Raw genomic sequence first — 25,436 nt, forward strand, 5'->3', positions numbered from 1 at the left:
TAATCTACATTGCAGCGCCGATCTGCTGCAATAGCAGATAGGGGCTGCAAAATCTGGTGACAGAGCCTCTTTAAGCGGTCGGCATCTATTTAGAAAGTTGTTGTCTTATAGGACAACCTATTTTTACGGCAGGTACTCTTTAGAAGCAATGTACACCTTTGGAAGCAATTTTTTTAAATTAAATCAATGTCTTTTAAAGGGAAGGCGTCATGATTTTTTTTATTATATTGCTTTTAATAAAATATAAACAAAAATGTTATTTATTAGTGTTGTCACTTAATACTTTTTACTGTATTCAAACTTTTACATCTCTACGGGGCTGCCATTTTTTTTTCCATCTCTGTATGTGTCGATTAACGACACATACAGAGATGCTGTACGGCACATACAACCCCATAGAGAATGCGAACGGGAGCAATTCCATTCTCAGAAGCATACGCCGTCTGTGTGGGAACGGCGCATGCGCCGCTCCCACAGAGACCAAAACGAAGCTCGTTCGTAGAGCAAAATCCGGCGCCATTTTCATGTGGACCGGAAGCCGCTGCCGGACAGTAAGATGACGACTTCCGGCCGCAGCTTCCAGCCATATGTTCAACGAAGTTAAGGCGCAAGGCATAGGAGCAGGTAATTTATGTTCGTGTATGATGTGTGTATTATGTTTGTGTATGTTCGTGTGATACGGTCTGCTGAGCCCTGTATCTAATCCAACTACACTGTGCAGTCGCTCAGAAAATGGCAGCACACAGTGTAGGAGGTTTTAAGACATTCAAACCCCTCCTTCTCCTGGCACTAGCCAGAAGAAGGCAGGGGGGATTGTGTGAGGACACTAGAGAGATTGTGTCCACCCCAAATTTGCAGCATAAATCAATGAGGTTAATTTATCACAGTGACCATGCTGCAATTTTGGGAACTGCTCCCTCTAGCGGCCAGCACATGGAAATGTTATAAATTAGAATCTAATTTATATTTCCTGACTTGTGAAAAAATTAAAACAATGTATAATCACTCAAATACAAATTGTTTAACTGAAAAAAAATAATTTTTTTCTAGCGACACATCTCTTTAAATTAGCTCTTATAATATATTTTTGTTTTACTTTATACAATACAGCTTGTATGTATCCTGTATACATAGAAGCTGTATCGTTCTCTCTCAGTAGAATCCGTCATTTCAGCTGAACTGATGGCTTGGCAGAGAGCGGATCTTGCATGTCTGTGACACACAGGATTCAGCTATTATTGATCACATCTAAATTTATAACTTAGATATGATCGATATTAGCTGGATCCAGTGTGTCAGAGACACGCAGGACCCGCTCTCAGCCGAGCCTTCAGTTCAGCTGAACTGACGGAGTCGGCTGCGAGAGAGCGATACAGCTTCTATGTATACAGAATACAAACGAGCTGAATCGTAAAAAGTTACAAAAATAAATTTGCTTCCAAAGGTGTACACAGCCTTTAATGAATAAAAGAGCATGAGAAATACAGTAAATAAAACCCTTTTTTTTTTTTTTGGAGGGGGTAGTAATGTAATGTGGATAGCACTTTCTGGGCGTGCTTGTGGCTGGTCCTTTCAAGGTCACCGAAGAGCTTTGGCTTGCATTGTTTGGGGGTATTGTCGCTGGTGCAATATGCGGCATTATGGTGGGCACTGTAATCTGCATCTCAGCTTCTGCATACCATGTTTTGAAAAGGAGCAGCGTAATCCATATAATTTCGTTAATGATTCATTTAAAGCTTCCACTTCCTCTTTAAAAAGAGGTTCTGTAGCAGCTGATGTGGGTATTATAAGAATATTGTACTCCATACGGTAGATTATTACGAATATTAGAAGTCCCTTCAGAATTCTGTGTTAAATCCTTTGGCCCCTGACTTATTATCCATTATAATATCAGTAGCAGGTCAGTATAATAATACTGTATATGAATATAAGATCCGTTTATATACCTTGTTCCTTGTTTTGCAGACAAATGGGACCCAAAGCAGTTTACGGCATATGAGGTATTTCGAGTGAGCCTCATAACATCTGAGCTTATAGTAAAAGAAGCAGAGACGCAGAGGAACGGTATTAAGGCTATATTTGATCTACAGGGATGGAGATTTGTTCATGCATTTCAAATCACCCCGACTATTGCCAAAAGGATTGCTGCAGTCATGACAGTAGGTGAAGTCACTGTTTTTTTTCACTGATGTTGGAAAACTTCCAATACATTGGATTTTCTTTGCTAATGACTTTATGATGTTTTCATCAATTACAAAAATAAATAAATCTCTGTATGTTTTGAAATTAGGAAGTTGCAAATAAATTTGGAAGTTCCTTAAGGCTACACGCACACGTTGCATATTTTGCTGCGGAAAATACGCAGTAAAACTGCAGGAAACCGCAAGAAATTTGTACGAAAAAACCGCACCTGAAGGTACGTTTTTCGGTGCGTTTCTTACGTCTTGCTGCGTAAATCAGCGTTTTCATGCTGCGGGTTTTGCTGCGTATTTCTCCAGAACTAGGGAGATAGAATTCAGAACCGTAATCACGAGATAAATTTACATGCTGCGGTTCCGAAGATATGCACCGCAGGTCAATTTACATGCGGGAAAATACTTCAGCGTAATACGCATTGTGTGCATTGACCCTAATGGGTAAAGAATCCAAAAATGTGATTAGAGATAGCAAATGTTAAAAAAATTTGATACATACACAGATCTACTTCACAATAGCACTAAGGCTTTATTTACGCTGAGTTTCAGCCTTCTGTCGGAGGTATACATCATAAGTATTTCCCAACGTATATTCCGACGGGAGGCTCCTATGGTGCCACTGTATAGGCATAATGTGGCATACGTCACCCACAGGGTCCCGTTGTAAAATAAACTATATTTTTCTGAATGTCTCTGTATCAAATGGTGTAATCGACTATGCTATTTAATATAGCTAATAAAAAAAGGTGTACCGATGTATACCTCCCCGACGTTTGCCAATAGGACATGGTTTTGGCATACATCCGGTCAATAGGTCTCTTTGGATACATTCGTCTATCCTTGAGCTCTCTACATCCCTCTGTCTTCTACGCTACCACAAAATATCTTAATTTCCTACCTAATATCTGCAAAAATATCAGAATGGAAACAGGTAATAAAAGAGTATATAAAGACAATAAAAAGGTATAAATGTCCAATGCAGCTTATTCACATCAAAATTAACATTGTAGATATGCAAGACTCGCATTCACAGGTTGTATAAAATGCATGGATCCCAGAAACAGTTAGGGGACGCTCACTGCATGTGGATTTGTACAGCTCCCTCTGAACTCTAGGAGAACTTTATAAGTCTATATGCCGTAAACTCTGCCTAGTAGCGCTTGCAGTTAGACAATATTTTCATTTTTAACGCTATGGCTGTGTGAAGGGAATTTACAATGACAGAGCACTGATCCCGATAAGGATGTATGGTGGCTGGCATATGGGGCTCTGTAATGTGTCATATGATGGAGATATAGCAATGCTTGTAGGCGAATAAATAGCTCCTTAATACGTTGTCCAATGGAGCATGCCACCATTTTTTTCTTCGCCTAAATGTTACAAACTGATAAAAAAAAAATAAGATGTACATCTAGTTGCTTTTACTATTATAATTAAGGAAAACATTGCATTTTATTGTTTATTTTTCCATTTTTTTTTTTTTTAAATTCTGATGTTTATTAGAATATTAACAATATACAAAAACAAAATACACAAATAAATGTGCCAAGACCGACACAAAACTGTTCGGTTCCATACGAAACAGAATAGAAAAACAAGAGAGACAAATATACAGTTCACTATCACGGGCAGGGTACCAAATAAGGCCTCATGCCCACTTCAGTCTTTTCCTTCAGGGTGCTAGCCGTTTTTCTGACGGCTAGCACACTGACCCATTCATTTCAATGGGGCCATGCACACTTCAGTTTTTTTGACGGTCCCGTTGCTCCGTTCCGATCCAAAGTAGAGCATGTCCTACTTTGGTCCGAGATTCAGTGACTGTGAGGCCCATGCAAGTCAATGGGGCCGTCAAAAAAACTGAAGGCACACGGAAGGCATCCGTGTGCCATCCGTGTATGTGACGGAGTCGTTGCCGAGCAACGGCCAGGCGGGGAGAAAAACATTACAGAAATATTACACTAATCGGCAGCCACTTGTCTCTATTAATCACTGATAGAGAAAAGAGGCTGCTGATTAGAAATAAAATAAAAAGCAGTTCATACGTACCCGGTCGTTGTCTTGGTGACGAGTCCCTCTTCTTCCTCCAGTCCGACCTTCCTTTATGACGCGGCAGCCTGTGATTGGCTGCAGAGGCCGCTGCAGCCTGTGATTGGCTGCAGAGGTGGTCACGTGGGATGAAGCGTCATCCCTGGAGGCCGGCCTTCTGACGTCATCCTGACGTGTGTGACCGCCACTACAGCATGTGATTGGCTGCAGCGGCGACATGGATGAAACGTCATCGCTGGAGGCCGGACAGGAGGAATGTAAGTATGAACTTATTATTATTTTTTTTTTATTACATTAAAATTGTATTTTTCGAGCGCCGAGCATGTACTGTCCAGGGTGCTGAAAGAGTTACCGCCGATCAGTGCAGCCCATTAACTCTTTCAGCACCCTGGACAATACCATGCTCGGCGCACGGAAACGGAAACACGGAGTGCACACGGCCGCTAAAACGGGCACACGGATCCGTCACAAGTGTGCACGAGGCCTAATTATTGCAAAGCCTAGTTTGGCATGTACATGAAGAGAAATCAGTGACCATTGTTAAAGCACACAGGAGAAAGAAGAAAAAAAGGGAGAGGGGAAGGAAAGTAAAAAAAAAAGTTGGGAGAGGGGTGCTAGAAACCAGAAGAGGAGAATTCTTCTTTATCAGTCGTAGTTACAAAGAACTACAAGTCCATATCAAGTGTCAGCAGGGACTTATATGATATTTCCTTTATTCCTTAAAGGGAACCCGTCCCTAAGTTTGGAGCCACAAAACCGCATGCCATTATGCAGCTGGGGTTTAGTGTTCTAAACATTCCGTCCACAGAAATGGATATTTAGAGAATAGTTAGTAAAGTAAATTACAACTTACCAAGAGGAGACCAGGAGCAGCATTGGGTGCATGCACGTGAAGCCTGAGGACAGTACGCTGCGCAAGTGAAGTGATGTGTACTGTCCTTGGCTTCAAGTGCGTGCGCCCGATGCCGCCGGACTCCTTATGATAAGTTGTAATTGACCTTACCAACTATTCCCTTCATGTCTGTTTTGGTGGTAGGCAGTTTTGGAACAATAGACCTCAGCTGCATGACGGCAAGCAGGTGGTTTAGTGGATCCAATCCTACTGACAGGTTCCCTTTAAATGCTATCAAAATAGATATGTTTCATTCAATGCACCACCTGTCCTGAAAAAAAACCCCAAGATGTATCATTTGATGGCGTAGTAACAATTTCAGAAGCTGTTGATGAATACATCTACAGGGCTACAAAACAGCATATGCAAGTTGGGGTTAAATCGCACGATTATAGCAACTGAGACATGAACTCAATGTTCCCCTATGGAAAACAAGGTCGCAGTCAACCCTGTGTCAATTGCAAAAGAATCCAACCAGGTTGTTCTTTGCCCCAGCCTAAAAAAAAATTCTATCACACATCGTAGCACAGTGATCTACGTTGTTTCCATAACACCCAAGTCCCGGAAACAGCACAGCTCGCTGTGCTACGCCATTTCCGTAACTCCAATTCACTTCTATAAGAGTTACGGAAGCATCTTAGCTCTGCAAGCTTGTCTTTACCGATTCCCGTCCTGTTGTGCACTTTTGTTCAACTAGGATTGGGTGTCCCCATTCGGGAGATAGGTACGGGTTCCGGAGGTGGGACCCACATCTCTCAGACATTTTTTGGCATATCCTGTGGTTATGCTATAAATCTCTTTGGTGACACAACACCTTTAAATAAATAAAGCTGAGAAGTAGAGTTTCAGAATCAATGTATCTTGGTAAATATGTATATGTTTATTAATAATTTTTGAAAATATCTGTTTATTCTTTCAGGACTCTTTTCCACTTAAAGTCCGAGGGATACATCTTATAAATGAGCCTCTCTTCTTCCATCCTGTATATACATTTATCAAGCCATTTCTTCCCGAAAAGATCAAGGAGAGGGTGAGTGAGCTTTTCTACGGGCAAAATGCAACTGCTTAAAACTAGCTAGCATGGAGGTGGCACAGTCATTATCATCCCTCCTCTCTTTTCCGAGATGTATAGCAATCGAGACACAATATGTGAATAGAGGACGGAGCAGAATTTTGCTTTTCAGCGCACGTTTAGGACTAGGTTCCTATTGAATGAGCATTGATTTGAGTGTCTATTTGTTAATGTAATAATGGGAAGATCCCTTCCTACCCAATGCAGTGACCAGTAATAGACAACCTATTAGCTGTATTTTTCTGTTCAGTAAAGGATACTGATTCCGATGCGGTTTCCACGTCAAAATCAGCGCCAAAAAAAACTCTGTGTGAACAGAGCCTAAAGAGGTCAGGAGCAATAAATTGATAGTGGTTTCCGGGAAAAAAAATCTCCTGTGCATGAATATAACCTTAAAGAACCTGTTTCTGTTGTTAAACCCCTTTAAAGTCCAAGCCATTTTTAATTTTTTTCATTTTCACTCAACGCCTTCCTAGAGCCATACCTTTTTATTTTTACGTCAATCTAGTGGTGTGTGAAGGATTATTTTTTTGCGGGAGGAGTTGTAGTTTTTATTGGCACCATTTAAAGTACCATAAAATGGGTGAATTGGAAAAAACTGAGATTCCTCCATTTTTTTTGGGTTTAGTCTTTACTATATATATTTACCTTCTCTTAAGGTAAAAGTAGATTTAACATCTACTTTTACGTTAAGATAAGGTAAATATATACAGCCCCAGAACCAAGCTCAGTACATAAATATACAGCTCGAGAACCAAGCTCAGTACATATATACAGCACCAGAACCCAGCTCATTACATATACACAGTACCAGAACAAAGCTCAGTACATATATACAGCACCAGAACTAAGCTCAGTACATACATACAGCACCAGAACTAAGCTCAGTACATATACACAGTACCAGAACAAAGCTCAGTACATGTATAAAGAACGAGAACCAAGATTAGCACATAAACCAGAACCAAGCTCAATACAAATATACAGCACCAGAACAAAGCTCAATACATAAATACAGCACCAGAACTAAGCTCAGTACATATACACAGTACCAGAACAAAGCTCAGTACATGTATAAAGAACGAGAACCAAGATTAGCACATAAACCAGAACCAAGCTCAATACAAATATACAGCACCAGAACAAAGCTCAATACATAAATACAGCACCAGAACAAAGCTCAGTACATATAAACAGCACCAGAACGAAGCTCAGTATCTATATATATATATATATATATATATATATATATATATATATACATATATACACATACAGTACCAGAACCAAGCTCCGTACATATATACAGGACCAGAACCATGATTAGCACATAAATACAACACCAGAACCAAGCTCAATACATATATACAGCACCAGAACCATGCTCAGTACATAAATACAGCACCAGAACAAGGCTCAGTACATATATACAGCACCAGAACAAAGCTCAGTACATAAAAACCAAGCTCAGTACATAAATACAACACCAGAACCTAGTTCAGTACATAAATACAGTACCAGAACAAGGCTCAGTACATAAATACAGCACCAGAACCAAGCTCAGTACATAAATATAGCACCAGAACCAAGCTCAGTACATATATACAGCACCTGCACAAATACAGCTTAGTACAGAGATTACTTGCAAATTTAGTTTAACCCCTGCCGTATAAATTTGTATGACATGAAACGACAGCTCCCGGCATGGCCTGAACAATTGTTAGGATATGCCAAGATTTGCTGTTTCACAAAAAAGAGGGAGAATAAACATTTACACCGAGTGACTCACAGGTGACATCTTCTCAGATCTTTTTTTCTCTTTTCTTCTCCATCTGGTCCAGCCCTCTATGATAACTTCTCCCGGCCACTGTCCATTTCTGCAGTTTGCCGCTCAGATGTCTTTGGCTCCTCACTTTTTCAACAATTTTGCACCTATAAATGAAAATAAAATGCCCATGGTGTCACACTCTACGCCCCTGAATATAATAGTATCACACACTGCGCCCCTGAATACAATAGTACTATACTCTGTCCCCATTGATTAAATTGTGTCAAACACTCTAAAGTAAAACACCACATACACTAACAATGTCCCTTGTAGATAGTGCCAGTCACAATGTCCCCTGTAGATAGCACCAGTCCCAATGCCCCCCATAGATAGTGACAGTCACAATGCCCCCTGTAGATAGTGACAGTCACAATGCCCCCTGTAGATAGCGCCAGTCACACTGCCCCTGTAGATAGCACTAGTCACATTACCACCTGTAGATATTGCCCCCTGTATTTAGTGCCCCCAATGCTGCCCGCAGAAAAAAAAACATTCTCACCTGTCCCCGTTCCTATGCCGTCCTCCATCGGCACAGGACTGGTCAGAGACCAGGCGGCGTCATCCAGCGAAACGGCGCAGTCAGCGTCATTGCGCCAACTACGTCATTACTAAAGCGCAGAATGACGAGGAAGGGAACTGATAGTTCCCTGTCTCGCCAACGCTAGAGTAAGCAATTGTATCTGGGTCCTAAAGACGCGGATACAATTGGGTGAGAGGCCCCGCTTCACCCTGGTTCTCTGAACTGTCTCGGGAGAACCGGGATGAATAGGGCCCCCTTTCAGCCTCGGGCCCTGGGCACTTGCCCAGATTGCCCTCATTATAATTTGTCCCTGCATATTGTAGTTAAGACAGTACACATATTTGGTATCGGTATACACAGGAGAGTGAGAGGATTAACTTTTTGTATACTTTTAAAAAAAAAAAAAATTATTATAGTGAATTAGAAATAATAAAAGAGACTTTGAATTCTACACTATTTTTGGCCATTTTTCTCTAGATAAAACGTAAACATAACAGATAAAGGTTCTATTTTGTACCATATAAAAACCCAATCTATGTCGCAAAACATTAGAAAAATAAAGTATCAAATAAAAAAATGTTTACCCTTAGAAAGTATTGCTTTGAAGAAATGAACTTTTGATGTGGCTTTTTAGGCACCAAAGGGGTTATGAAACCTGTATTAAAGTCCATTCACATGAAGTAATTGGAGTTCAGATGTGAACGATTCCAAGCGTTCATAAAAATAATTGCCCTGTGTAAAGGGGCCTTATGTCAAAGATCATCATTTAACACAGTCACAATTGTACACTCATTAAAGGAAAAGATCTCCCATAGATGAAAGTTCATTGATTCATTGATTAGGTATAAACAGATATCTTAAAGAGGCTCTGTCACCACATTATAAGTGCCCTATCTCCTATATAAGGAGATCGGCGCTGTAATGTAGGTGACAGTAATGCTTTTTATTTAGAAAAACTATCTATTTTAAACCACTTTATGAGCGATTTTTAGCTTTATGCTAATGAGTTTCTTAATGCCCAAGTGGGCGTGTTTTTACGTTAGACCAAGTGGGCGTTGTACAGAGGAGTATATGACGCTGACCATTCAGCGTCATGCACTTCTCTCCATTAATTTACACTGTACTAGCGATATAGTTATATCGTTATGTGCAGCTACATACACACACTATAACATTACTGTAGTGTCCTGATAATGAATATACATCACTACCAGGCTGGACGTGATGTTTATTCAGAATCCTGACACTTCTGAATCTTTTCTGTGAGATTCCAGCAAGGCAGCGTAATCTCGTTTGAAATGACAGGTTACATCGTAATCTCGCGAGATTACGTTTCCCTTGCTGTAAATCTCACAGAGACGCTACAGACGTGTCAGGATTCTGAATAAACATCACGTCCTGGCTGGTAGTGATGTATATTCATTGTCAGGACACTGCAGTAATGTTATAGTGTGTGTATGTAGCTGCACATAACGATATAGCTATATCGCTAGTGCAGTGTAAATGAATGGAGAGAAGTGTATTACGCTGATTGGTCAGCATCATACACTCCTCGGTACAACACCCACTTGGTCTAAAGTAAAACATGCCCACTTGGGCATTAAGAAACTCATTAGCATAAAGCTAAAAATCGCACATAAAGTGGTTTAAAATAGATCATTTTTCTAAATAAAAAGCACTACTGTCTCCTACATTATAGCGGCCATCTCCTTATATAGGAGATAGGGCACTTATAATGTGGTGACAGAGCCTCTTTAAAGGTACACTAAACCTAAGAATGCATATTAAAAGTAAACAGGAGATAAACTTGCCCACAGTTGCAGTCTAATACAAATCTTGCAGGTGTTAATATCCTTCTTGTCTCTTCTATTTTTCGCTCACATATGGTGGGGGGGGGGCTTGTCTGGGGTAGGTAACTGGCGCTATCTAAGGGGGCAGTGTGAATGGTGCTAGCTATAGGGGGTAGTGTAACTGGCGCTATCTACAGGGGGAATTGTGGCTGGCACTATCTACAGGGGGCACTGAGGGGCTTTATCTACATGGGGCATTGTGACTGGTGCTATCCACAGGGGGCATTGTGACTGGTGCTATCCACAGGGGGCATTGTGACTGGCGCTATCTACAGGGGGCATTGTGACTGGCACTATCTATGGGGGGCATTGTGACTGGTGCTATCTACAGGGGGCATTGTTAGTGTATGTGGTGTTTTACTTTACAGTATTTAACACAATTTAATTATTGGGGAGAGAGTATGGTGCGATTATATTCAGGGGCATGGTGTATAGTACTATTGTATTCAGGGGCGCAGTGTGTGATATGATTATATTCAGGGGCATAGAGTGTGGCACATGGGTATTTTATCTTCGTTTATAGGTGTGGAAATGTTGAAAAAGTGAGGAGCCAAAGACATCTGAGCGGCAAACTGCAGAAATGGGCCATGGCCGGGAGAAGTTATCAAAGAGGTCTGGACCAGATGGAGAAGAAAACAGAAAAAGAACGAAAAAAAATCTGAGAAGATGTGACCTGTGAGTCACTCAGTGTAATGTTTATTCTCCCTCTGACTGATCAGTACTATATTCATTGTAGAAATGCATGATGTATCGAAACTTCGATACTGTTTCTATACCGTGCATCCCCAAACGGTTCGATACCGTTATTTCATGTATTTCGATACTTTGCTGTGTGGCCGCACAGCTCAGTATAGTAACATATGAATGTCTGAGAGCGGGGCAGGATGATGCGATGCGGCCAGCGCTGCACTAATGATTGCCGGCACTGAAGACAAGAGAACATGGCGGGCACACTGCAAATCACCCCCATGTTCGGTCTTCATTGCCTGGGTCGCCGCTCACTAGTGCAGGGCCGGCCGCATCTCATCATGCTGACCGCGCGCGCACTTAATGTCAGGAGCGGGGCAATGGTTGTATTACACAGCCGCAGCTCCGCTCTATAACGGCGGAGATCAGGGAAACCACTCATCTCCGCCGCTATTCTCCAGAATGCTGCGATCAAAGCTGACTACAGTATTCAGGAGAAAATGAGAAGGGGGATGCCCCTGGATCGCGTCACAGGGAATTCCTGTGATGTGATCGAGGGCCATATCATATATGGCCAGACAGCCCAGGGTCCATTGAAGGACCCCAGGGCTGTCTTACCATATTTCCTGTTAGGGCATACTTTAGGTATGTCCTAACAACTGCCTGTGGACTATACGTGCACAGGCTAATGTACTGGCATATATCTGATATATGCCAGTACATTAAAGTTTAAAAATAAAGTAAAAACATAGAGTAATATTAAATTACAAAAAAATACACATACACCTTTTTTTACAATAAACATTAAAATAAGTCTCAATACATAAAATATACACACATTCGGTATTGGCGCGGCCGTAATAACCTGCACAGCAATTTTTTGGTGTCATTTATGATGTGTACGCTGTAAAAAAAATAAAATAAAAACTTCTTTCACTTATTAATGTGAGGCACGAGGTGTGATGAATTTAACCTCCATGTGCCGCACATTAATAGTAATTAACCCCATCATGTACCCAACACATTAACCCATTATGACTGAGAAACATAATGGGGTTAATTACTATTAATGTGAGGCACGTGGAGGTTAAATTCATCATCACACCTTGTGCCTCACATCAGAAAATAGAAGAACTTTTTTTTTTTATTATTGTTGGCAAAGTATCGTTTTGGTATCGAAATCGCAATACTAAACAAAGTATCGGTATCGAAGTCCAAATTCTGGTATCGTGACATCCCTAATTCATTCTATATCTGCAGCGAGATGATGGGTAGGAGCATTCTTTTTTGTGAAACAGCAAATCTTAGCATATCCTAACCATTGTCGAGGCCATGCTGGGAGCTGTTGTTTCATGTCGTACAAACTTATACAGCAGGGGTTAAACTGAAATTTCAAAGGATCTCTGTACTGAGCTGTATTTGTGCTGGTGCTGTGTATATGTACTGAGCTTGGTTCTGGTGCTATATTTATGTACTGAGCTTAGTTCTAGTACTGTACTTTTGTACTGAGCTTTGATCTGGTACTGTATTTATGTACTGACCTTTGTTCTGGTACTGTATTTATGTACGTAGCTTTGTTCTGGTACTGTATTTATGTACTGAGCTTGGTTCTGGTACTGTGTGTTTATGTACTGAGCTTGGTTCTTGTGCTGTATATATCTACTGAGCTTGGTTCTGGTGCTGTATTTATGTACTGAGCTTTGTTCTGGTGCTGTATATATGTACTGAGCTTTGTTCTGGTGATGTATATATGAACTGAGCTTGGTTCTGGATCTGTATTTATGTATTAAGCTTTGTTCTGGTGCTGAATATACTAGTCCTTCTCAATTAATTAGAATATCATCAAAAAGTTAATTTATTTCAGTAATTCAATTCAAAAAGTGAAACTGCTAGAAATAGAAAAAAATGCTGGAAATAGATCACTCTGTGTGTAATGAATCTATATAATATAGGAGTTTCACTATTTGAATTGAATTACTGAAATAAATTAACTTTTTGATGATATTCTAGTTCATTGAGAAGGACTAGTATGTATTGAGCTTGGTTCTGGTGTTGTATTTATGTCCTAATCTTGGTTCTGGTACTTTATATAAGTACTGAGCTTTGTTCTGGTACTGTGTATACGTACTGAGCTTTGTTCTGGTGCTGTATGTATGTACTGAGCTTAGTTCTGGTGCTGTATATATGTAATGAGCTTTGTTGTGGTGTTGTATATGTGTACTGAGCTTGGTTTCGGGGCTGTATATTTATGTACTGAGCTTGGTTCTGGTGCTGTATTTATGTACTGAGCTTGGTTCTGGTCCTGTGTATATGTATTGAGCTTTGTTCTGATACTGTATATATACTGAGCTTGGTTGTGGTGCTGTATATATGTATTGAGCTTGGTTTTGGTACTGTATTTATGTACTGAGCTTTGTTCTGGTGCTGTATATATGTACAGAGCTTTGTTCTGGTGCTGTATTTATGTATTGAGCTTGGTTCTGGTGTTATATAAAGTACCAGAATCAAGATGAGCACATATATACAACACCAGAACCAAGCTCAATACATAAATATACAGCCCCGGAACCAAGCTCAGTATATATACACAGTACCAGAACAAAGCTTAGTACATATATAAAGTACCAGAATCAAGATGAGCACATATATACATGTACTAAGCTTTGTTCTGGTACTGTGTATATATACTGAGCTTGGTTCTGGGGCTGTATATTTATGTACTGAGCTTGGTTCTGGGGCTATATATATTTACCATATCTTAAGGTAAAATTAGATGTTAAATCTACTTTTACCTTAAGACAAGGTAAAGACATATATATAGTAAAAACTAAACACAAAAAACCATGAAGAAAACTCAGTTTTTTCCAATTCACCCATTTTATGGTACTTTAAATGGTGGCAATAAAAACTACAACTCCTCGCCTCAAAAAAATAATCCTTCACACACACCACTCCATTGACGTAAAAATAAAAAAGTTATAGCTCCATCACTAAATTAACGGCGCCCCCAGCGCTGATGTGCACATAGCCTTAGCCGGGTTTATTTGAGATCTACCTACATTACTCATCTGTAAGGCTACAAACTGTAATAATAAATGAATTAGTGACTGGTCTACTACTTTAATAATCAAGTCCCGAAAGTGAACACGATGTCTCATGTCAACATCGTCATCATATGTCGTATCCCTTTCTTTGTTCTTTCAGATCCATTTGCATGGCAGCAGCTATCTACCAACTCTTCACCAGCACTTTGCAGAGAATATTCTCCCTCCGGAGTATGGTGGAACGGGGCCATCAATGAATGACCTTTGTAAAGAGTGGACTGACCACATCATGAACGCTGAAGACTACCTGCTCAGTATATCTGTGAGCGTATAGTCGCTGTCTCTTCCTCATTGATAATCTACTGGAATTATAGAACAGTATTGTCGGCTTTGTCTGTAGCAAAAAGATTTGTGACATATTGTACGGTAACAAGGATACACAATCCAGAACTGTCTGGGTGAAGTGGATTCACATCATGGAATATACATTTGCAGTGCTGGATTCTTGTGTCCAAGGCTGAGGTAGACACCTCCGTCACATAGATCCGCAGTGCCATATATAACATTCCAGCTTGTCTTAGGAAACAAAGTTGTCATTATTATTAGAGGTTAAATGTGATAACATTTGTGTATCTACATTTTCTTTTATATATCTATGTGTTTATTAAGGGTGCAGTCACAAATGGCCTAATTTTCCATAGGGAAAAATCCGCTGTGGAAATTTACACCCTGTATTCCTATGGAAGGAAACAAAATTTGCAACACATAGTTTAAATTTCTGTGCAGTATTTTTCCTCTGCGGAAATACTTTACGCAGTGTTTTCTGTATGTGTTGCAGATTTTATAATGCAGAATTTCATCACAGGCTGGATTCACGCTGTATTTGTTGTAGATTTAGAATCCTATTTTTTAGAAAAAGTCAAAAGCGGATCCAGAAGGAAGGAGAAGTATAAGTTTTTCATTTATATTTCACATTTCTTATGAAACCACTTCTGGCTTTGGCTTAAAAGTCTGTAACAAATATACAATGTGTAAATCCAGTCTTATACTTCAATGCTATGTAAAATTCCACGCTTAAATACGCAACACAAATATGCAGCAAATTCCAAGTAAAATCTGCAAAAGTAATTCCGCTGCGGAATTTGTTGCAGATTTATGGCATGTTCAGACGTGGCGGATATAACTGCAGACTTGCTGCAGATTTCAGTTTTTGCATTGCAAAGGCTGAAACAGCAGTGAAATTCCGCTGCTTCTCTACAACAGACAGTGCATGCTGCGAAGTGAATATTGTGCACCGCAGCCTAAATTCCGCACTGTTATTTTCCGCAACGTCTGAACAAAGTTACCTAAAAATAAATAAAAACCAATGAAAAAAAGCGGCTGCTGCAGATTTCCACTGTGGACTGTCCGCAGCGGAATTCCACAGCAATTCCGCCCCGTCTGAACATGCCCTAACTGTTGCGTGTTTGGTGGAGTTTTTCTAGGCTATGTGTGACTGCACGCAAAATCTTCCCAGTTATTAGGATATTATAGGATTTTATGGAATCTGAAAAGAAGTAACAGTTATGGTATTGTAATTGATAAAGAGTTACTAATCAACTCACAATTAATATAATGAATTACTGCAAATATTATAGATCTTTATAAGATTTTTGTCAGTAGCACCACTCTATAGCTCTCAGGATGAATGAGGTCTAATGGACATTTATCTTTAAAAAGAAAACATCCTGCTCTGTTTTCAAAAGATTTATTATTAAAGGTGTTGTCCCAGAATCAACAAATATTCCCTATCCACAGGATAGGTGATAATTGTCTGTTCGCTGGGGGGCCCACTGCTGGGACCCCCACCGATTGCTGAAATGGGGTCCCGAACCCCCAGATCCTCACTGCACCCTCCAGTGAAGAGGAGCTTGAAGGTAGCAGTTGTCAAGAATTCACCCTGTACTACGCTATGTCTATGAGAATGACGGAAACAGCTGAGCGCTGTACTTGGCTGTTTACGTCATTCTCCTAGACTTTAAATGGAGCAGGAGTGAGCGTGCTCGACTGCCGCTCCATTCAATGTTCTTCTCACTGCAGTCGAGCAGTGCAGAGGAACTGAGGGTTTGGGACCCCTGTTCTCGTGATCAGCGGTGGGGCCCCCAGTGATAACAAAATTATCACCTATCCTGTGGATAGGTGATAATTTTGGATTCCATATATGTTTCGCTGCACTTCAGAGATTTCTGCAAGGGTGTATTCACACAGTGCGGTTCTGCCATGTTTTTTAACGCACAGCCAAAAAACGGACTGCAAAATAGCGTGCGTTTTTACCGCGATTTGCAGCAGTTTCCATGATAACTGCAAAACACACGTTTTTGAAGTGTGATTTTCAGCTGCATGGCAAAAAATGTGGCAAAACCCAACCATGTGAATACACCCCAACTGAAAATCAGTTCCATTCATCTTAGTGGGGTTGTTTTTGCAGCAGGTCAAGGGATTTTTGCAGGTTCCGTTCAGAATAATGGAATGAATTTCTGCAATAAAATTTGGCGTATGTGATTGCACCCTTTCTGGGAAAGCTGGGTGACAATTCATTCCCTTACCACTCTCCAATACATAACTAGGTAGATTTGCTGCCTAGTCGGGTGACAACTCCTGTGTGGTTGCTGTACAATTCTTAAATGCTTGCTACTTCTATATTAGACCAAATTATGTATAAATGATCTTGATATTTATGATATAAAACTAATAAGTAAGATAGGAAGATGATGAGTAGGTAATGAGGCTTTTGGCAAAAGCAAAAACATTTGGGGATTTATAATTAAATAATAGGCAAGATTTTAAAATATATTTTTTTTTTTACTATTTATACCCAAAATCTTACTTGTTCTTGTCCCAAGGTGCAGAAATCTTATGTTTTTCCTGCCTACCTGTTAAAAACGACATTAAAAACTCACAAAAAGGCCACATTCACATGTGGCAGAATTTTTCCACGGCAAATGTTGGTGCAGATTTGGGGCAATTACGCAACGAATCTGCGCCAACATTTGCATATTTGACAGGTAATTCAGACGTTGCAGATACCACAGAGGACTTGCCATAGATTTCAGTTTTTGCATTGCAAAGGCTGAAATCCGCAGTGAAATTCCGCTGCTTCCCCGCAACATAACGTGCCTGCTGCGAAGGGAAGATTCTGCAGCGCAGCCTAAATTCCGCAGTTATTTTCCGCAACGTCTGAACTAAGTTTCCTAAAAATGTATAGAAACAAAAGTAAAAGACGGCTTCTGCAGAATTCCACTGCGGACTGTCCGTAGCGGAATTCAACAGCAATTCCGCCACGTCTGAATGTGGCCAAACGCAGCAATACACTGCTAGATTCACACAAACGTGTCCGTTTTGCGTCCGCAAAAAAACGCAGGATTTTTCCTGTGTTACAGTTTCGTGTGCCATCAGTGTTTGTTCCATGTGCCATCAGTTTTTAATGTCGGAGTTGGTGCACATTTTTTAATCTATTTTTTTATCAGCATCTCTTTAGCAACCGTTGCATGAACGGACTGCAAACCGATGCCGTCCGTGTGCTGTCCGTGATTTTCACGCACCCATTGACTTCAATGGGTGCGTGATCCGCAAAAACGCACCAGAATAGGAAAACACGGAAACACGCTGCGTGAAATATCACGCATGTCTGAATAGCCCCACTGAGTTGCATGGGTCCGTGTGCTGTGCGTTGTTTTAATGGACAGCATACGGACATATACAACGTTCGTCTGAATAAGGCCTAAATTCACAGACGATTTAGGCCTTGACACAATTTTTTTTTCATCACTCCGTTCTGAGAGCCATAACTTTTTAATTTTTTGGTCGACGTTGCGAAACGAGTGCTTGTTTTTTGCGGGACGAAATGTATTTTTTGATTACATAATTGTGGCGTACATAAAGGCCCTGTTCACACGGCGTGTTATTGACGCCGTGCGAACAGGCCAGAAAATGTGTCAAAATACGCATAATTTAAGCTTCCCATTTCCATCAATGGGAAATCGCGGCGATAGTGCATACAACGTGTTTTTTTACGCAAGTGTGAATAACGTGTCGCGTAAAAAAAAAGAAGTGTCATGTCAATACTTTGGCGCGTAAAACACGCCTAGTTCCCATAGTCTATGGGAGTCCTAATTACGCACCAGAAAAACGCATCGGAAGCAGCACAATACGCGTAAAAAACCTTTCGAAAGCGCATTAAAAAATGACTATTTTAAAAAGCGCTTTACAAAAACTCTATACATCGGGGGGTTTTTATCGCTGTGTGAACAAGGCCTAATTGTATCATAAAACTTTTATATATTTTTTTAAGAGGGGGAATGGAAAATAAACAGGAATTTGGTCATTTTTTAAGTTTAATTTTTTGACAGCGTTCACTGTGCGATATAATTTACGTTAGTTTTATTCCTTCGGGTCGTTACAATTACAGCGCAAAAAAACATATTTTTTTAATGTATATTTTACTACGTATTCACTTTTTGTTGCCACATTTTGAGAGCCATAACTTTTTTTTTTTTTATACCGTCAACAAAGTTTCATCAAGGCTTTTTTTGTGGGACGGGTTGTACTTTTCATCAGTACCATATTGGACTACATATGACTTATTGAATTACTTTTATTCTTTTTTTGGGAGGGAGAATGAACAAAGAAACACGAAATTCCGCCATTTTTGTTTTTTTACCACATTCACAGTGCGGAAAAATGATAGCGTTAGTATTATAGTACGGGTCGTTGCAGCGCTACTAATTATGTGTACTTTTTTATATATATGTTTTCCACAATAAAGCAATTTGTAAGGGAAAGCAGGTTTTGTGGTTGTTTTAAGTTTGGATGTTTTTTTCTGAACATTTTATTTAACTTTTTTATTTTTAGATTTATTTTTTTTAGCTTACATAATACACTGTAATACAACAGTTTTGCTGTGTATTATGCCTGTCAGTGTAAAACGGACAGGCAGCCGTTTAGGCATACACACATGGAAACCCATAGGCACCCCGCAATTGCATCAGGGGCAACGATGATGTGACAGGAAGTCCCCTCCCTCTGTCTAACTACTTACACCTCTTGCACACGACTGAGTTGGGGCCGTGAAAAACGGTCCGTGTGTCGGACAGATTTCCCGGCTCGACCGTAGTACAGTTGAACAGGACTCCTGGCATCATAGACGTTTTATGATGCTAAGAGTCTCTGCCTCCTCATGGAACTGCTGTTTCGTAGTGAACAAAATGATCTCGGTCATGTGCAAGAGCACTTAGATGCCGTGGTTGTTATTGACTGCGGCATCTGAGGGGTTAAACAGGCGGGATTTGAGTTATCTCAGATTCCGATAAATTCAGCAGAGTGTCAGCTGTAATACACAGATGACAACCGCTGTGAATGGAGCAGGCACAGCTCCAGTGCCCGCACCATTTCCGTGCTGTACATTTACGGCGCTTTGCACTAGCTGCATAGTGCCAGTGTCATAAATGTTCAGCAGATGTCACCAAGGGGTTAAAGTTTACTCTTACAAGAAATTTGTTGTTTGTTTGCATCCAATACTGTGCTTGTACCTTTGTGCCTTTATTTTGTTAATGAAGGAATACTTTATTTTAGATAATTGAGAAATAAAGTTTTTAATGCTGTGACAATATTTAAAATGTTCTGTAAAAATAGAAATAAACACTGCAGAAGATAAATGCTAACATGTTACCTCGTATTAAAGGGTATGTTGTTTTTTTTTTAATTGGGCCAGTTTACCTTTAATTAAACTTGACACTTGATTAAAAATCTTCTCTTTTGTGTCTACAGTTCCTTTGCAGATCTGTGTCTCCATGGTTACAGACCACAAACAAACCTTGTGTAGTCTGACTAACGCACATTTGGTCAGTATTAATATATTGTACACTGCAGGTGTGTAGTTTAAAGTTCCTGGTCCCCAATGCAGAATCTGTAACAGAACCTTCCATCTACCATGTATTATTTATAATACTGGTGTCTTATTTGGGAGAGGGGCCTTTAGGCACACTCAGGCAACATAGCATGGATGCGACTGCTGCCCCTGCATAACTATAGCTTGACCCCTGGTGCACTGTTTGTAATTTGGATAAATCGTTTTTTCTGGTTGTATGTATAAAGACTAATAAAATTTAAAGAATAATTTAAAGGGTTGCCCAGGACAAGAAAAACATGGCTGCTTTCTTCAAAAAATAGCACTATACCTGTCCATGGGTTGTGTCCTGTGTTGCAGCTCAGCTCCACTGAAGCGAATTTGGCAAAGTTGCAATACAAAACACTCAGGGTATGTTTTCAGCCGTACTTCCGTCCGTAAACGTCCTGAAAAATCGGAAGCAGAACGCCTCCAAACATCAGCCCATTGATTTCAATGGGAAAAACGTCATTCTGTTCCGACGGGCCGTTTTTTTACGCAGACGTCTTGAAAAACGGCCGCGTAGGAAAACGACCGCGAAGTAGAAGTGCATGTCCGTTTTTGGAGCCATTTTTCATAGACTCTATAGAAAAGCGGCTGTGAAAAACGCAGCGAAAATCGCAAGTGGCTTAAAAAGCTTCTGAAAATCAGGAGTTGTTTTCCCTTGAAAACAGCTCCGTACTTTCAGACGTTTTTGAGTTTGTGTGTGCACATACCCAAACAGTTCACAGGCATGGTGCTGTTTTTGGAAGACAGCAGCCATATTTGTGTAATCCAGAACAACCCTTTAAAGGCTACGTAAAGCTTTAAAGCCCTTTTAACAAAAAACAAAACTATATATTTTATGCAACTTTTAAATAGGTTTTTCATAAAAACTAATTTTTACTTTTTAACAACTGCTGTACAAATAGAAGCTGTATCTTGACAGCAAAGCCAAATCCGTCAGGTCAGCAGTACTGACAGGTCGTCTGATAGCTGGTCCTGCGTGTCACTGACACCCAGGATCCAGCTGTTATCTATCACATCTAAGTTCACTTAGATGTGATTGATAACAGCTGAATCCTGGGTGTCAGAGACATAAGAAAGTTCTTCATGAGGGTATGTTCACACGCCCTATTTACGAACGTAATTCAGGCGTTTTAAGCCTGGAATTACGCCCGAAAAAACGGCTCCAAAGCGTCGGCAAACATCTGCCCATTGAATTCAATGGGTCTTACGGTGTTCTGTGCAGACGGGCTATTTTTTTACGCGCCGCTGTCAAAAGACGGTGCGTAAAAAGACGGCCGCCTCAAAGAAGTGCATGTCACTTCTTGAGACGTAATTGGAGCCGTTTTTCATTGACTCCATTGAAAAACAGCTCCAATTACGTCCGTAATGGACGCCGCAAAAAACGAGAGTACGAGCAATTACGTCTGAAATTTAGGAGCTGTTTTCGCCTGAAAACAGCTCCGTAATTTCAGACGTATTTGACGTTTGCGTGTGAACATACCCTGACAGGTCTCCCATGACAATTATCACTGGCTACAGATATAAATAAGAGGTTCTTAGCGCACATTTGAATCGATTTGTGCGAGCCCATCTGCCCCGTCACGGCGACCTCATTCAGATGGGTCCCTACCCTAACACTGTAGAGGAGATATTCAGAAGTAGCATGTGTCACTTTTACATGTGGCTCATGTCATCGTCTGTCAGAGCAAAGAATTACAGTGTTCCCTCCCCTGACATATGGAGGTAGTGACATCATCACATCAATACAATGCAGCGACTTCTAATAACTGGATTACTCTTGGGTTTGGTAATATCACACACAGAGATGGCCTTAGGGGTGTGCAACCTATGCCTTCGCACAGGGCGCATCACTCCAGGAGGTGGAAGGGGGCACTGCGCTGGCTCCCTTCCTCTGCTTGTTTCAGAAGCGCCTGCGCCCGGCGACTCAGCAGTCGCCTTTCCACCCAGGCGCTTCTTCACTCAGTGGCCGTCGCTACCGCTGTAGCAGCCATAGCGGCTGCTAGCGGCGACACCGGGCATGGTGGCGGCGCTGCGGCTGCTACAGCATTAGCGACGGCACTATAGCAGAGCAGGGAGGTATCTCCCTGCTCTGCTATCTACTAGCACCACTGTAGCTCCCTGAAGGAGCGGAATCCCCGTGTGGTCAGGGATTCCGCTCCTGGAGCGCTCCTTGATGTCCCTGTCCATATATGGACAGTGACATCAGGGGAAACTCCTGAAGTGGAATCCCTGTCCACAGCGTTGCAGATGCTGTGACTGGGGAATCCACTCCACGAGAAGCCAATGACGTCACTGTAATGGACACAGAGAACAGGAGCTTCTCCTGGAGTGGAATCCCTAGTCACAGCACTGAAACGTCATCACGGGAGGCCGGACTGGAGGCAGAAGCAGGGAGTTCGGTGTAAGTATGAACTTCTATTTTTTTTACACGTTGATCTATATTGTGATCGGAAGTCACTGTCCATGGTGCTGAAACAGTTACTGCCGATCGTTTAACTCTTTCAGCACCCTGGACAGTGACTATCTCCTGACGTCGCCTAGCAACGCTCTCGTAATTACGGGTGCACACACGTAGTCACCCGTAATTACGGGAGCCCCATAGACATCTATGGGCCTGCCCGTGCCGTAATAACGGCCCGTGATTACGGGCGTTTTTACGTTAGTGTGCATGGGGCCTCAGTCTGGCTGTAGATCTAGAAATACATAGGTCCAGCCAGAATGAAGAAATATCATGTTCGTAAAACCAATACGCAATGCAACACACATAACATCTGCGGAATTCATTGCGGAATTTTGAATCTCCATTGAAGTCAATTGAGAAATTACGCAATGAGTCCGTAACAAGTCCACTACATGTCCGCAACAGCCAGTGTATGCTGCGGACACCAAATTCCGCACTGCAGCCTATGGTCCGCAGCAGAGTTTTCCGCAACGTGTGCACGAACCTAACTAAAAAGCCGTAGAAAGCAATGGAGAAAATGTCCGTTGCGGAATTCCGCAGCATACTGGCCGCAGCGGAATTACAGAGCAATTCAGCCACATCTGGCCTTGCCCTTTCATATACTAGATATGGAAAAATGTAAGAAGTAGAAAGATAACCCATGTCCATATGACAAATTAGAGCATATGGTTGTCATTAAGGGGGAGTTTACACAGAGTTTTTTGACAAGTTTTTTGACGTGGAAACCGCGGAAAAATAAGGCCGAAAATTCCTCCCATTGATTTCAATTTGAGGCGGAGGCGTTTTTTTCCCGCGAGCGGAAAAACCGTGTCGCGGGAAAAAGAAGAGATAAGCCCTATCTTCGGGCATTTACGTATCTGACCTCCCATTGACATCAATGGGAGGCAGAGAAAGCATATTTCGCAGGGGTTTTTTGCCCGCAGCGCTTAATGGCCGCTGGCAAAAAAAAAACGCTGCGAAAATCAGCGTGCAGGCAGAGCAAGATCTGCCTGGAAATTCCAAACAGAATTTTGAGGCAGATTGTCCGCCTGCAAAAAACTCAGTGTGAACCCAGCCAAAGGCAGATATCTAGGGGACCCGGCCTGTCAATGTATTACATGGTTGGCTATTCATTTGATTGGTCTCTTTGTAAGGGCTGATTCAGACGAACGTGGCGTTTTTGCGCACGCAAAACACGCTGCGTTTTGCCCTTCGCAAAAGCCACTTACCTGCTCCGTGTGGCAGCATCATATGATGCGCGGCTGCGTGGTTTTCGCGCAGCCGCCATCATTATGACACGCCATTTGGATGTTTGTAAACAAAAAAGCACGTGGAGCTTTTCGGTTTACATTCATCCTTTTGACAGCTGTTGCGCGAAACAGGCAGTTCGCACGGAAGTGCTTCCGTGCGACCTGCGTGGTTTTCACGCACCCATTGACTTCAATGGGTGTGTGATGCGCGAAATACGCAGAGATATTGGACATGTCGCGCTTTTTACGCAGCGGACAAACGCTGCCCAAAAAGCACGGACTGTCTGTACTGCCCCATAGACTTCTATTGGTCCATGCGAGCCGCGTGAAAACCACGCGGCCTGCACGGACGCAATTCACGTTTGTGTGAATCCGCCCTAATACTGCATTTCCCTTACAGCAGATGCTATATTGGAAATATATTGCCAGCCATAGCTATATATTTATACATACAATATATCTATATCATTATCTATCTAGATCTATCTAAATTAATCTATTTCTATCTATATCCGTATCATTCTCTTCTCAATGTTATTATCTATTTATATCTGTGTATATTCATAGGGACAAATGTAGACGAAACACTATGCGTAGCATGCCAAATTTTTAAGCGTATGAATGCCCAGCTACTGTTATATGGGCAACACCGCCAAAACTGCCCATCTAATACCAAATTTATACTGTGGCTTGCTGCATAATACCACACACACGGCAGTGTACAGTAATGGTGCAGCTCTCTTCCACACTATTACTACCCCATGGTAATGTAACCTTAGGGCTTATTCACACGAACGTCGAATTCGTCCATGTGATGGCCGGTAAAACAATGACCGTCACACGGACGCATGTATTTCAATGGGGCCGTTCACACGTGTGAAGGGTCCGTTGAGTTATAGAACATGTACTATGTCTATGGGGATCCGTGAAAATGGGACCCGCACTGGGGCAACGCGGAAGTGAAAAATTGACATTTTTCTCGTCTGACTTTCCCCACATTCGTCTGAATAAGCCATTAGGCTGTGTTCACACCTTCGGTGTATTTTACAAAGAATTTGGAACAGAAATCCGATTCTGACACTTGGATTGCTGCTGGAGATGTTCCGTCAGATGTGCACAAGGATAAGCCCCATTGTTATTTAATGGGGCTAATCTGAGGCTTTTTCATGCGGAATCTGCGAGAATAATGAACATATTTACTTATTGTTGCGAATTAATTTTGTCCTCGCAGAAAATTATCTGTGAGAATTTAACGCTGAAGTTGAATGGGGTATAAAATTGCCTATTCATTTGCATTGGATGCTGAATGTTAGTGGATTTGCTGGGTCTTAGGCGCGTCCATGTTCATCCGTCTTATGTATTGACAGGTTTTAAGTTATCTTCTGCGCTGGAAAGTTTATTAGTTTATCCTTCTGCAGCAGCAATGCTTAGCTATTTTGCACTTACTGTATCTGTTTTCTATAGTGAATTACATAGTAAACAGATCTGTGTTCGAGGAAGATTTGTCTGTCCTGGTGACCTCCTGTGTGTGAAGTCCTGTCCTGCCGTTCATATCCTGTGTATATTTTACACAGCCATGCACAGCGCCACCTAGTGGATGAGTACCCTGGCAGGGTGGCAGAAAAGCCTACTCTTCCGGGAGTCTCCTGGACAAGCTGGGAGATTAGGCAACCTGCTTAT

General features: G+C 41.4%; 1 protein-coding gene across 3 annotated transcripts in view; it reads left to right on the forward strand.

Annotated features, from left to right (window-relative positions):
• Window positions 1–19,904, forward strand: part of TTPA (alpha tocopherol transfer protein) — a 34,435-nt gene extending 14,531 nt beyond the window's left edge. Inside the window, exons 3-6 of one of the 3 annotated variants that reach the window (XR_012847629.1) lie at window positions 1,966–2,159; window positions 6,053–6,163; window positions 14,295–16,278; window positions 16,313–19,904. Coding sequence is in view for 2 of the 3 variants with exons in the window: in XM_075826187.1 (XP_075682302.1) it covers window positions 1,966–2,159; window positions 6,053–6,163; window positions 14,295–14,468 (479 nt within the window). In the remaining variant the exon portion in view is untranslated. Of the gene's footprint in view, window positions 1–1,965; window positions 2,164–6,052; window positions 6,164–14,294 lie in introns of those variants that run through there. The other 2 variants (XM_075826187.1, XM_075826189.1) reach the window with 2 other exon arrangements.
• Window positions 19,905–25,436: the final 5,532 nt, after the last annotated feature.

The sequence above is a fragment of the Rhinoderma darwinii genome, chromosome 5, assembly GCF_050947455.1.
Source record: "Rhinoderma darwinii isolate aRhiDar2 chromosome 5, aRhiDar2.hap1, whole genome shotgun sequence".
NCBI lineage: Eukaryota > Metazoa > Chordata > Amphibia > Anura > Rhinodermatidae > Rhinoderma > Rhinoderma darwinii.